The sequence below is a fragment of the Xyrauchen texanus genome, chromosome 45 (assembly GCF_025860055.1).
Source record: "Xyrauchen texanus isolate HMW12.3.18 chromosome 45, RBS_HiC_50CHRs, whole genome shotgun sequence".
NCBI classification, from domain to species: Eukaryota; Metazoa; Chordata; class Actinopteri; order Cypriniformes; family Catostomidae; genus Xyrauchen; species Xyrauchen texanus.
Genome location: NC_068320.1, coordinates 22878388 through 22893282, shown reverse-complemented (window position 1 = coordinate 22893282; position 14895 = coordinate 22878388). Strand labels below are relative to the sequence as shown.

At 37.4% G+C, this 14895-nt stretch overlaps 1 protein-coding gene across 3 annotated transcripts in view; it reads right to left on the bottom strand.

Annotated features, from left to right (window-relative positions):
* dock4b (dedicator of cytokinesis 4b) overlaps positions 1–12971 on the bottom strand; it is a 120117-nt gene extending 107146 nt beyond the window's left edge. For all 3 annotated transcript variants that reach the window (XM_052118833.1, XM_052118835.1, XM_052118834.1), the window contains exon 1: positions 12808–12971. In XM_052118833.1, the coding sequence (XP_051974793.1) occupies positions 12808–12850 (43 nt within the window). In that variant the 5' untranslated portion in view covers positions 12851–12971. The remainder of the gene's footprint in view (positions 1–12807) is intronic.
* Between the last annotated feature and the right edge of the window lie 1924 nt (positions 12972–14895).

Genomic DNA, 14895 nt, shown 5'->3' with positions numbered 1-14895 from the left:
TAGCAGTGTGGCACTTCAATTTTAATTTGCACCCTGAGAATGTCAAATAAGGACGCTAGTTGGACAGCTATCAGGGGGTCAAGAAGCAGTCCAAAATGTGGGCCAGTCTGTCTGCTTTGCGTTCGAACAGCCACAGGGATGGGCATAAACCCCCACCAACACAGATGCTTACGAACAGCCCATTGTCAATCCAGTGCTGGAATGCGACAAATCCGTGAAATAGCTTCCGCCATAAGACATATATGTGTCATTCAAACATTTTGACATTTCTTTTTATATCTATCAACAAAGGCTTCATTTGCTAAATTAAAGCATTTTAAAGGACAAAAGAAAGTTGCTGAACGTAAAACAAAGGGCCAGAAGCAAAGGAGGAAATCCCTGAATGCTCGTAAACTGTCGGATGCCGTTGTTGGAATGCTAAGCAGACCCCATTCAATCAGCGATGAGAAGGAGAAAATAGGAACTTGCCTCTCTGGACGAACTAACTTCAAATGATAAGAAGAAAGTGATTTATTGGATCATAAAATCCAGCAGAATCTCTCCACATTGAAGCAGAAGCCTTAATCTTTCAACAGAGCAACGGAAAAAGGAAACGGATACCATAAGGCAACATACGTTTAGAGAAATGGAACACTTTGCTATCATTTGTGCTGTCAACGATTGGGTGCACTTGATAAATCCAAAAAGGCTGCAAACAATGGATTTCAAACTATCAAAAAGATTTAAAGATTAAAAAATATCTTCATAAATATATAAATAAAAAGGGTCATTTACTCATGAAGAACAGGGTTTTGTGGCATCTTATACTCACTAACCTCCACTACACAGGTGAGCGAGTCTCGAATCAATTAATCTTGTCAAAACGAGTTCACACAGCAAGGAGAAGACATGCTAACAATCAGCAGGGTGTTAATTAGCTACTTAAAAGAACTGCATTAAGTACAGCAGAGAAAAAAGGGGGGCTGTGTTCACATAGAATCCCTGAGAGGGAATACTGCCCTAATCCTGGCCTTGCTGTGGGGTAAAAGTGATCTAGATAGCACACCAACTCCATGAGAAAGTGAGGCATCCGGCCTTGGCGAGATGTGTTAAAGAAGTGGCATATGGTGCAGTTGCTTTGACAACAGCGGTCAGGCGAGGCTACTAATGCTGTATCGCACTCCTGACAGCTTAGATAACAGCTAATAGCATCTCAGGTCCCTTTGCGGTTCACCCTTTTCCCCACGGACCGAGCAGAGAAAATCTGTCGAGACATGTACATGTGAGTGAAAGCCTGGAAAGAAAAACATGAAAAGCTTTCAGTGGCCAAATTAATTTGAAAAATGTAATTAAAGTATTAAAGGGATATTCAGAGTAATTTACAACTTAAAGGTGCACTCAGTAATTATTTCCTCATTAAAAAAGTTGAACTCCTAAAGAAAAGTATTGCAATTTTGATATATATGTAGGAAATCATGACCACTCACATTCAAATGAAGACTCCAGTCATATTAGTAACCTTATAAAAGCATGTTAGAATCACATGACCAGTTGAATACTACTCGCTTACTCTCAGTAAATGTCCTGTTATTTCACAATTTCACTCATTGATTGAAGTAATCATGGCTGACTGTGAATCCTACATTTCTACAATGGCATCTGAAACTAAAAACTGTTGATTTTAAATGATGCTGCATCCAAGCCTCTAGGTGTCAGTGTAAGTGCAAAATGACACAAAGACAAAAGTTACTGAGTGAATCTTTAATGGCTATGGAAAGCATCTGTTGATAAACACAGAAATTGTTTTTACCTAGGGATGGGAATCGTAAGGAATTAGGCCTTACCATTCTGGTTCTGATTCCAATTCCTTAACAGTTCCATTAAGAATTTTCACTTATGAAGAAGAAATATCTGGAATATGAAATTCAATACTGCCCTTAGCAGTCTGTTGCCAATCTGTTGATGGGATCTGCCTAAATGATGAAACTTCACTGGTCGTGCTACACTGGAGGACTCAAAAGAACTGCCTAAAAAGAGCAATTTTTTCAGGAATAAGACTACACTGTTCACGTTTTTGCACTGTAGATTAAAAAGAACAAGCTTATAAGAGCCATTTGTTCAGGAACTGGTCTACACTAGTCACGCTGTACGTTTTGCAATATGTATTCAAAACAACTGGTTCATAAGAGTCATACATTGTTCACACTGTAAGTTTCTTGCTGTAGATTCAAATCAACTGGTTTATAATACATGGGCATGGGCATTGGCATTTTGTTAATTTTTTCTACTCAAGTAGTCGAGTACTATGTGCATACTATGTACACTCACCATGCACTTTATTAAGAACACCTGTACACCTACTTATTCATGAGATTATCTAATCAGCTAACCATGTGACAGCAATGCAATGCCTAAAATCATGCAGATATGGGTCAGGAGCTTCAGTTAATGTTCACATCAACCATTAGAATGTGGGAAAACAGTGATCAGTTATTTTGACCGTGGCATGATGGTTGGTGCCAGACGGGCTAGTTTGAGTATATCTGTAACTGCTGATCTCCTAGGATTCACACCCACAACTGTTTACTCAGAATGGTGCCAAAAACAAAAAAACATCTAGAAAGTGGCAGTTCTGCAGATGGAAACGCCTTGTTGATGAGAGAGGTCAACGGAGAATGGCCAGACTGGATCCAGCAGGCAGAAAGTCTACAGTAACTCCGATAACCACGCTGTACAATTGTAGTGAGCAGAATAGCATCTCAGCAATGCACAACATGTTGAACTTTGAGGCGGATTGCCTATAACAGCAGAACACCACATCGGGGACTTTATTAGGACCATAGTGTCTGGCTGAACCGTGTATTTTGACATGTGGTTGGCATGACAGGAGACACCATAACCATCACATTTTAATATACGTTTAAGTAAAAAAAAAAAAAATGTAAGACCTTGTGTCCTGTTACATTCAGCTCTGCTCCATCTAGCTGTTCGAAAGGAAGAAGCCTGGTGTGTGTGCACGCTTCTCCAGAGTGTTGAGTGCTGTCACTACCCCAGAGAGAAAGTCATGTTGCGCTGATGATTTAGATTGGAAGGTACCACTGAAAATCATAATCTCGAAATGAAAAAATAAGCCTCATTTGAAAAGTTGGAGTACAATTATCACTGGATTTCAAATTAAGTGAAAAGTTCCATCATGCATGATCATTATCAGTCGTTTTCATGATCGATCATTGCTGTCACTACAGAGTACTCAAGTACTCGCTGCCCATCGCTATTTTATAAGAGTCATTTGTTTGGGAATTGGACTTCCCTGGTTGCACTATACGTTTTCCACTATGGGTTCAAAATAACCGGCTCATTAGATTCATTCGTTGGTGAATCATACTACACTGTCATACACTGGTAATACATTTCACACTGTAGATTCAAAAGAACCATCTCATAAGAGTATTTCATTTGATAATCGGACTATAATGGTCAAGCTAAACATGTTTTACGCTGTATATTCAAAAGAACCAGCTTAAAGGAGTCATTTGTTCAAGAATCAGACCACACTAGTTGCACTGTGTTCCACGCAGGAGATAAAAAAAAAACTGGCTCATAAGAGTCTTTTGTTCGGGAATCGGACTAATCTTATAAATTCAGAAGAGAAGCAGCACTGCCGCTGAATAGTGCTACAGTGTTTTAGTACAGTGTTGCGTCCACATCGGCAGAGAAATTCATGTTCAAATCATGAAAAGCATACTGTAACTGTTCCATTTTTTTTTATTTTTTTTTTATGTTAACAGTTCAGAATAACAACTGGTTGCTGGTTCACAAACCTATTTTGACTCATACAGTTCTTTGGTCTTAATTACAAACTGAACAAAGTAATCTTCTGTAGCATGCAATTGAGTTGAATGTTTTAAAAGCAGAATTGTGAAGCTTGTATTTTCTTAAAAGACTTAAAAGTATTCTGTAGTAAATAAAAAAGTTTTGATTTTAACAATAACGTTTTCTAATAAAACAAATTTGATAATTTAGACCTATTCACGATTCCGCCCTCTTGCCCTCTAGGTTCTATTTTAATTGTAGTTCTATAATCATGTTTCTCAGTCATTAGTAGCAGTTGAAATAACGAAATAACCTGGAATAGACAGACAGCTGGCAAACACATTTTGTATAATTGTTTCAGAATTTATGTTATAGTGTAGCAAAGCTGCCTTTACTAAAATCACAGCACATCATCTCTCAGAAGTGGTTTAACACCAAAGTCAGGGTGAGTCGAGATCAGACAACCATCTGATTGGAGCAAAAGCACGCAGTGGGATACTGAAAACTCCACAGGTCTTCAATAATGAAAAATATCTTAATGAGGAATCGCTTTGTGGGTGTGAAGAACAAGGAATAGCTGCTGATATCTTGCCATTCCATGTCTAAACATTTGTTTATATGTGAGATCTAGGTCTGCAACTGGTTTTTCATCCTCGAATACACTTTCAGACCAATTACAAACAACAAAACCTCTATATGAGCACACACAACAAATAAAAGGGTCTTAAATGGTTTTCTTTTTTAATTTAAGGTGCAATACGAAATCTCATTAAGCTTAGGCTAATTCAATTAACACCTTATTTGTAGAATTTATTTTTAGGAAGACTAGCTAAATTGACCTTACCACAGAAATGATGACCATCAATGGTCTTGCCTGTGCTTGTATGTCATTGCACTCTAAATAAAAGGGCAAGTACAAAAAGGGGTTTAAATCTGGACCTTCAACAAATAATGGACACATTTTTCCATTTGGCTTATATATACTGGTGGCCCAAGGTTTGGAAAAATGTACAGATTTTGCTCTTATGGAAATAAATTTGTACTTTTATTCACCAAAGTGACATTCAACTGATCACAATGTATAGTCATGACATTAATAACGTGAAAAATTACAATTACAGTTTGAAAACAATGTTCAGAACTTCTTAAACAACTTCAAAGAGTTCTCATCAAAAAATCCTCCACGTGCAGCAATGACAGCTTTGCAGATCCTTTGCATTCTCTCAGTTTGTCCAGATACTCAGGTGACTTTTCACCCCACACTTCCTGTAGTACTTGCCACAGATGTGTCTGTCTTGTTGGGCACTTCTCACACACCTTACAGTCTAGCTGATCCCACAAAATCTCAATGGGTTTAAGATCCATAACACTCTTTTCCAATTATCTGTTGTCCAATGTCTGTGTTTCTTTGCCACCTCTAAACTTTTCATTTTGTTTTTCTGTTTCAAAAGTGCCTTTTTCTTGCAATTCTTCCCATAAGGCCTCCTGAGTCTTCTTTACTGTTGTACATGAAACTGGTGCTGTCATTCTGTCCTTGTTAGAGCCAGTTGTCCTTTGTCTTTGAAGACTGTAGTGTATGCCTTTGTATGAAATCTTCAGTGTTTAGGTCATTTCAAGCATTGTATAGCCTTCATTCCTCAAAACAATGATTGACTGATGAGTTTCTAGAGAAAGCTGATTCTTTTTTGCCATTTCTGACCTAATATTGACCTTAATACATGCCAGTCTATTGCATACAGTGTCAACTCAAAAACTGTGTTTGATATAATGGTATGTAGTGATTTTCTAGTACCAAATTAGCAATTTAGCATGATTACTCAAGGATAAGGTGTTGGAGTGATGGCTTTTCAAATAGTGATGGTGTTGTTTTTTACATCAGTAATGACCTGACTATAATTTGTGATCAGTTGAATGCCACATTGGTGAACTAAAGCACCTCCCGAAATAGCAAAATCTGTACATTATTCTAAACTTTTGGCCGCCGGTTTATGTTCTGTTCGAATTAGGTATAAACTGCCCTTTTTTGCCTTCAGATATTCCTAAAGGTTACTTAAATTATTAAGAGCCAAAATAAAATGAAAACTGTGTAGAGTGGGAAACAAGCCTATCACAGTTAACATATAAACTGTAACATATAAACAAAGTATCACAGTTACTGTTACTGCTGTCAAATCGTAATCTATATTGGCAAAGATGTGTATTTGAAAACCTTTATTTTGGCACGTACCAAATAAATGTGTGTGTGATTCAGTTCGCCAGTTGTGTGTATAAATTTGCTGAATTGCTTGCGTTTTTAGTGACACATATCTGATTCGATTGTCTAGATGTAGAACGTAGGCTAAATATCGAAAATTACTCAAATGTTTATCATTAATTTCAAAAAACGTTTTCAATAAATATTGGTATCAGTTTATTATCCAGTCCTAGAGACAAATATCGTTAATTTTGTTTCGGCAGCACAAAAATTTGCCTGGGCAGCCGCCGAAAATTTTAATTGCAGGAAAAACCCTGTTTTTAAATCAGTTCCTAACCCCTCCAACCACCTGGCTTCATTCAACACCCATTTTTTAAATTCACTCGATTTCAGATGGATAGCATCAAGGTTTTTCTCTGTGCGGTGCGTGTACAGTCTTTAAAATTCCTCCTTTTGTGTTCCAGTGGAAAAAAGCATACAACTCGTACAACCTGAGAACAACATGCAACAACATGAAATTATGACAGAATTGTCGTTTTTGGGTGAATTATCATTTTAAGGGTGATAAACTGAAAAGGATGCAGGAAAGACAAATGATAGTTGAGCAAGAGGTTTGACAGAAACAGAGATGGATGGGAGCAAAGGGAGGCCAGAAATGGGAAAATATTAAGAGCATCCAGGGAATGTAATGTGAAATGAGGAAAGAATTCAAAAGCCAGTATAGAAGAGAGACTGTTGAGAAAGACTCTATGCTCCTGTTTTTGGCTTGCTCGCTTACTGTCTAATATGATGTGGGGGATGTCAACAGAAGGTGGTTGGTTGGGTGTCACACTGCCTCTCAAAGCTGTATCTATAGCGCTGTCTGGGCCAGACACTAACAGCACTGCTGCCTGCCAAGAGCACAGATAACGGCCTTCTCTTCACATCTGTCTCTCCCTCATACACGATCCCTATTCGCACAGAAGCTTTCACTCTGCATTAATGAGGCATTCATAACCACACTTAATTACATCCACGTTCCAGCCGCAGAGGGTGTTTTAATAATCTCCCTGTTTGCACCCTGAACACGAGGTCAAAGGTCAGAGGGATTATGAGGTCAGGGAGTGTGCCTATCTTAGGATCAATAACAGGATTTCTGGAAAGCACCAGGCTTCGGTTTCAAAGGAAGGGGAGGATTTCAGGTTTCAGAACGGATCTGTTCTTTGCAAGCAAGGCCATTTCTATAGCCTGTCTTTGTTTGACTATTTTATGTATGTATCCATTACATTCATTCAAAATTGACCCTCTTTACATGTTCCTGGTCTTATGGTGCACAACTCACCAGTACATATTATTCCAAAGAATATTGGTAATTTTGGTGTTTGCAATCAAAATGTGATTGTTCAGCCTATAAAATGACTTTGCTTTTTCGAACAAGTCTGTGCAATTGATTTCTTATATAACTGAATTTCAATAATTACAAACTCAATTATGGTTCAAATTAAGTCATGTCTACCAGGCTCAAGACACAATAACCTTCAATGCAATCATCTGAGCACCATCAGAGCAAGTTTGGATGAGCTCCAACAGAATTCACACTTTTATGGGTATTAAAGATGTCAAAACTACACACATTACATGATATGTCTTCTAAAGCGATGCAATCACTGGGGTGAGAAACAAATACATCTTTTAATCCTTTACTATAAATCTCCACTTTCACTTTCAGAACATGAAATGATGTGAAAGTGGAGATTTATAGTAAAAAAGGACTTAAATATTGATCAGTTTCTCACAAACATATATCTTATCGCTTCTGAAGACAAGGATTTAAACACTGAAGGTTTATGGATTACTTTTATTCTAGCCTTTGAAAATCCCAGGAGATCAGCTGTTACAGAAATACTCAAACCAGCCCATCTGGCACTAACAATCATACCATGGTCCAAATCACTGAGATCACAGATTATTCCCTATTCTGATGGATGATGTGCACATTAACTGAAGGTCCTGACCCGTATCTGCATGATTTATCCACTGCACTACTGCCACATGATTGGCTGATTAGATAATCGCATGGATGATAGCTTGGATGATAGTTGATAGTTAGTATTTGTGTAACTGCTGAACTCCTGGGATTTTCGAAGGCTAGAATAAAAGTAATCCATAAACCTTCAATGTTTACTACAATTTACTCTTAATGGTGCCAAAAACAAAAAAACATCCAGTGAGTGTGGAGAATGAGAGGTCAACTGAGAATGGCCAGACTGGTTTGAACTGACAAAGTCTATGATAATGCAGATACTGTTCTGCTCTGTACACACAATTGTTTGAGAAAAAAAGCATCTCAGAATGCTGTTCTGAGATGCAGGTTGGTGCTGTTTTGGCAGCACTAGGGGGACCTACATAATATAAGGCAAGTGGTTTTAGTGTTGTGGGTGATCGATGTATGATGTTTTCCTTGTGAATTACATAGTTTTTTGAAAATGTACAGTAATTTCAAATCAGATGATTGCAACACGCTCCAAAACAGTTTGGACAGTCAAGTGTGTTTACCAATGTGAAACATCACCATTTCTTATAAAAACATTTATTATGCATTTAGGCACTGAAAACACAAGTTTAAGTTTAAAACGTGGAATTTCCACCCATTCATCCATTATGCAGATCTTCTGCTGCACAATTGTACGGGGTCTTCATTGCCATATTGTACGCTTCATAATGCACCACACATTCTCAATTGGAGATGGTCAGGACTGCAGGCAGGCCAATCTAGCACCCGCACGCTCTGCTTATTCAGCCTATATGTGGTTTGATGTTGTCGTGCTGAAAATTCCAGGACGTCCCTGGAAAGGACGGTGCTGGATGGCAGTATATGCTGCTCCAAAATTAGTACATATCTATCTGCATTAATGGTGCCCTCACAGATGTGCGAGTTACCCATGCCATTGGCACTGGCACACCCCTGGCCCATACAGTAACGGAAACAGATCGCAAACATGATCTGCTATTCTCTCTGGCACATGCATGCAATTCCCTCGATTTTGCGGAGCGTAGACCTCAAAACTGATATGACCAATTTAAATTCTAGTGAGACTTTTCTAGTTTAAAGCATTACGGAGGAAGTCAAGTCAAACCTCTCAAACAGTAGGCAGTCCTGACATGCCAAACAGCACTGAGGGGGAAAAGATCAACACTGTGCTAAGTGCTCATTTATCTATTTACCTTTACAAACTTGTTTCACAATTTCACATGAGTAAAATGAACTGTTATATTTTGACAAAATGTTATAGTTTCATATGAAATAATCTAAAGGTAGAATCTATTAGGCCTAATTTTCTATCAACAGTGGCAGTTGTAGTTAAAGTTTCAAGACGTGTTTCAGCTAGTATTTATTTTTTCATAAATACTATAATTTCTTATTATTATTACTATTATTCAAGATTTAAAAAAAACATTGTCAATGCAAAAAACCTAATGTTCTATAAATGGGCTTAATTTTCTGCATGTAAATTTTTATTTGGTTTTAATTATGTTTTGATATCTTTTGATTCAGAGCATGTTCTTAACAGGTTTCGTGAGATTCAACCTTGCATGGAAAGGAGTAAAAATTCCTCAACAGACGTTCAAAAATAGGTTAAATATGCAACAAAAAAAAAATGCTTCCAGCTTAACATGAGGCATGATTTTTTTTTTTTTAGCTTAAATGAGGGGGCGCAATTTGAGCGTTTCTAAAATGTCTTGACACAAGGGAGACTGATTCACTGAAAACAGTCAGAGACAGCTGAAATCAACTCAAAAGTTAGTCATATTCCACCCTCAATCTATTTCAAGCTCTAAGTTAATCACATTTGTCTTGCAAAATGAAGACGGCAAAGGAAGCAATGCACAACAAATGAGTATATTTCCAACCATTCAGCGTCTACGTTGTTTCCTCAAATGCCAAGGCTGTCAAAATCACTATTATGCCTAAAAATATTCTTCCTAGTTCCTGTTAGGCAGGTAGAAACCAGCTAGAAAGTCACAAAGGGGCCATTTAGAGAGTTACATGACTTGGATTTAAATAGCTTGTCTTGATTTAATTAGCGGTAATTAATCCAACTGAGGGCTAATTGGTGTTTTACTGCAGCGACTGCAGGAGTTCATTCATATTTCATCAGTGGCTGAAACTCATTCTAAACTACTCTACATAGGAGAATCACTTTCCAGCCTCCAATTAAACACAGAAATATGAATTTTTGTTTCTGCATGGGATCAAACGGAAAAATATAAAACCACTGGAGGTAAAAGCACAAAATCCCTTTGGGAAGTCTCACTTTTGGGAAATCTCACTTTCAAGTAATAAATGTAAAGCGAAATGACAAAATCCTTTGAGACATCACCATAATTAAAGACAAGATCCTACTAGAGAATACATTTGATTTAGGTCTAACAAGCATTCTTTTGCCCACTGGCTGCAATATCTGATCTTTGAATAAGTTTACTATGATAAATTCCATTGAACTATCTGCCAAAGATTCAACAGGAAAGACAGTTCACATAGACAGCATACAGACCATCTTAACCTGATAACCAACCTCACCAAGGGTAAAAACATACAGTTGAAGTCAGAAGTTTTGTCAGAATAATAGCACAGAAAATTATATATAACAGCTATTATTTCTATCATCACATCCCCAGTGGGTCAGATGTTTACACACACTTTGTTAGTATTTGGTAGAAATGCCTTTAAATTGTTTAACTTGGGTCAAACTGGTGTAAATGAGTCAGGTTTGTTGGCATCCTTGTTCATAGTTTTTTCAGTCCTGCCCACAAATTGTCTATCGGACTGAAGTCAGGGCTTTGTGATGGCCACTCCAATACCTTGACTTTGTTATCCTTAAGCCATTTTGCCACAACTTTGGAGATATTCTTGGGGTCATTGTCCATTTGGAAGACCCATTTGCGACTGAACTTTAAATTACTGGCTGATGTCTTGGACTGTTGCTTCAATACAACCACATAATTTTCCTTCCTCATGACGACATCTATTTTGAAAAAGTGCACCAGTCCCTCCTGCAGCAAAGCACCCCCACAACATGATGCTGCCACCCCAATGCTTCACGGCTGGGATGGTATTCTTCGGGTTGCAAGCCTCACCCTTTCTTCTCCAAACATAACGATGGTCAATGTGGCCAAACAGTTCAATTTTTTTTTTTATGGCAGTTTCAGAGCAGAGGCTTCTTCCTTGCTGAGCAGCCTTTCAGGTTATGTCGATATAGAACTCATTTTACTGTGGATATAGATACTTGTCTACCCGTTTCATCCAGCATTTTCACAAGGTCCTTTGCTGTTGTTCTGGGATTTATTTGCACTTTTCGCACAAACTACATTCATCTCTAGGAGACAGAATGCGTCTCCTTCCTGAACGATATAATGGATGCATGGTCACATGTTTATACTTGCATACTATTGTTTGTACAGATGAACGTGGTATTTTCAGGCATTTGGAAATTGCTCCCAAGGATGAACCAGACATGTGGAGGTCCACAATATTTTTCTGTTTGAAGGTAGGCATTCAAATACATCCAATTCAGTACACCTCCTTTCAGAAGCTAATTAGCTAATTGTCTAAAGGCTTGGCATCTTTTTCTGGAATTTCCCAAGCTGCTGAAATGCACAGTTAAATTTGTGTATGTAAACTTCTGACATTGATATAGTCTATTAAAAGTGAAACAATCTGTAAACAATTGTTGGGAAAAATACTTGTGTCATGCACAACGTAGATGTCCTAAATTACTTGCCAAAACTATAGTTTGTACGTAAATTTGTACGTAAATTTCCGATTTCAATTGTAAATGGAATAATTGTCTATGCTCTGAATGAAACAGTAGCTTACTACTTAATGAACTCATTGAATATTTGGAAAATCTGTTCGGTCAACTGAGTAAGTCATACAATACTGAAAATGTGCATATGTGCATATTGCACATGTAAAATATATACATGCTACATACGGCAGAAATAGTAAGAGTAGTACGAATTTGTATAAATCTTGATGAAACAACCAAATTTTCACTTGACTTAACCTAACCTCACCAAATGTCACCAATCCAGTATGAACAGCATGCATTACTTTCAATCAAGTAGGCAAGATATATATAAAAAAAAAAAAAAAAAAAAAAAACACTGATTCAGCTAAGGAACCATTTATACGAAGTTAAACCGACTAATTTAAAAAGCTGACACACACACATCAACCATGGATACGAAGCACCACATGCACCTGATAACATAAGCATCTAACAAGACACTTTACAGATGAGCAATACTTCATAAAAATAACAGATCATGCATATAACACATAAACACACATACTCTGATGTTTCATAATATCTATGAATAATATTATAATCACAACCGCATTCTCGTAGGATTCAAATTTTACATACTTTTTCTTTATTATTAAGCTTTTTTATATATATATACCGAGTCAAATATCTCTAATTCTGACAGATGCTGAACTGAGGAAAAGGCTGTTTGAATGCTATCATGATAAATGCATTAGAGAAAAACAGACCAGCAGTCATTACACATCATACAGGATGTACATGTGATAGTTTGTTTAACATGCACACTGTCATCACAAAACAAACACAAACATACAATCAATTACACAAATAAAGTGCCACAACACTTATGTTTCAGTGTCAAATAATTGTAAACAAAATCAAATACAGCATAGAGTCAACAAAGCAGACTTTTCGTTATGAATAAAAACAAACACTGTATAATCGGCTGCCGCTGAATTCAATAGTCACACACACTCAAGAGTCTCGTATTGAAATAAACAGCAAACTTACCGACTCCGTATTTCTCATGTTCTGTTGGTATCCACATATTCATGGTGTTTGTGTTGAAAAGAGCGTTAAAACCAGCGCAATGTACAGTATCGGTGTTAAATCACACATGGCTCCAGTTTTGGATCATCCTCTTGCACAGAGTCATTGTTCAGATTGCTCGAGCGACCGAGTGAACCGCTCTGCAGCACGAGAGGGGAATGCGCGCTCACACATGCCAGCGCGCGGCCAGGGTGCCAATGCCAGGGAGCATGATGGGAAATGTTGTTTTGTAACGTAGATGGAAAAGTAACAACGGTGGCTAAGCTTTCATATTGAAATGATGACATTTGACCTGCTCTTTCATTTTGAGTCACTTTGACCAAGAAAAACATGGTTTAAATGTATACAGTCAAATATTTGTCAACTGATGATAAAGAAAATATTATATATTGGATTATCAACTTAATAGCTAATTAATTCAAAACAGAGACTTTCCTTTTTTTTAAGTGTATAAAGGTGTAAATGTGTTTCTGGGTAATAGTGAATCTTCTTTTTTTAGGAGTAGAGGGCATATTCCCGTCCTACCCACCAGATGGGTAGTCACATTATTTCAGTGGAACTGAATTTTGCAGAACTTCAGCATTTAACCGCTTTACATAATCCTCTTTCCGTTTGTCTCCAAGAGACATGCTTATCACCAAACAGCACTTTTTCTCTGAAACAATTTATAAGTTTTGGCCCAAACATTCATCGTCCGGCTGGTGGGGTGGCCATCTTTTTAAGACAGGATATAATTCACAGTCAGATCACAATAGACACCCACCTACAAGCAATGGCCTTACGTATAACTCTCCATAAAACTATTACTTTGTGCTCCATTTATATACCTCCTGATGTTACCTTGACCTTACAAGACTTGAACAAATTGGCTGATGAGTTACCACCCCCTTTCATCATTATGGTTGACATTAACAGTTATAGTCCATTATGGGGAGGAAGCCACACTAATGTGAAGGGCAAATGAGTTGAAGATTTTATTAGAAATAACGCTCTATGCCTCTTCAATTATGGTTCAAATACTTACTTACACCGGTATATGGAACATATTCTGCCATTGACTTGGCAATATGCAAACCCGAGTTATTGCTTGACTTCTCATGGAAAACCTGGGATGACCTAAGTGGAAGTGACCACTTCTCTTTGATACTCACCTCTACAAGACTAGACATCCAACAAAGAACCCCAGGATGGCAACTGAAAAAAAGCCAATTGGTACATGTTTCAAACCATGTGCTATGATAAATTTAACATGAGTATTAAAAATAACCATGACCAAGGAAAAAGCTTTACGGACACCTTAACTGAAATAGCAAATTAAACTAATCCTAAGACATCATCAAAGCCACATTGTAAGTCTAACATATGTTCAACAACAACTGTAAAAAGGCTATCAAATCCCGGAAAAAAGCAGAGAAGCTCTTCAACAAACATCCAACAACAGAGAATCATACAAAACTAAAAAGGTGTCAAGCACAAGCACAAACAATCATTAATGAGACAAAAAGACAGCTGGAGAATTTTGGATACACCATCCAAAAAGATCTGGGATTTGATTGAAAAGATGGAAAATAGGGGAGGTGGTCCACAAGTTCAACATATTAAACATAAAGGCACCCTATTAACTACAAAACAGGAAATAGCAAATATAAAATATATTTTGAGAAGAACTCCTCACTAGAAAACTGTCGACATAATTTCAATTCAATAATGATACAACAAGAACAGAAACTCCTTGATTTCTCCTCAAACAATATGAAACCATATAATCAGCTTTCGAGAGCTTTAAAGCATGCTCATAATACAGCAGTTGGACCAGACAAAACTCATTATGAATTTTAGAAGCATCTGGCCTGTACAGTATCCTTCTGGAAATTTTTAATACCATCTGGAGAACAGAAACTTTTCCTTCATCCTGGCAAGTACCATTCTGATGCTAACAATTATAGCCCAATAGCACTGACCAGCTGCCTCTGTAAAACTATGGAGAGAATGGTCAATGACAGTCTAGTGTGGATACTAGAGTCTGAACACAAGATCAGTAAATACCAG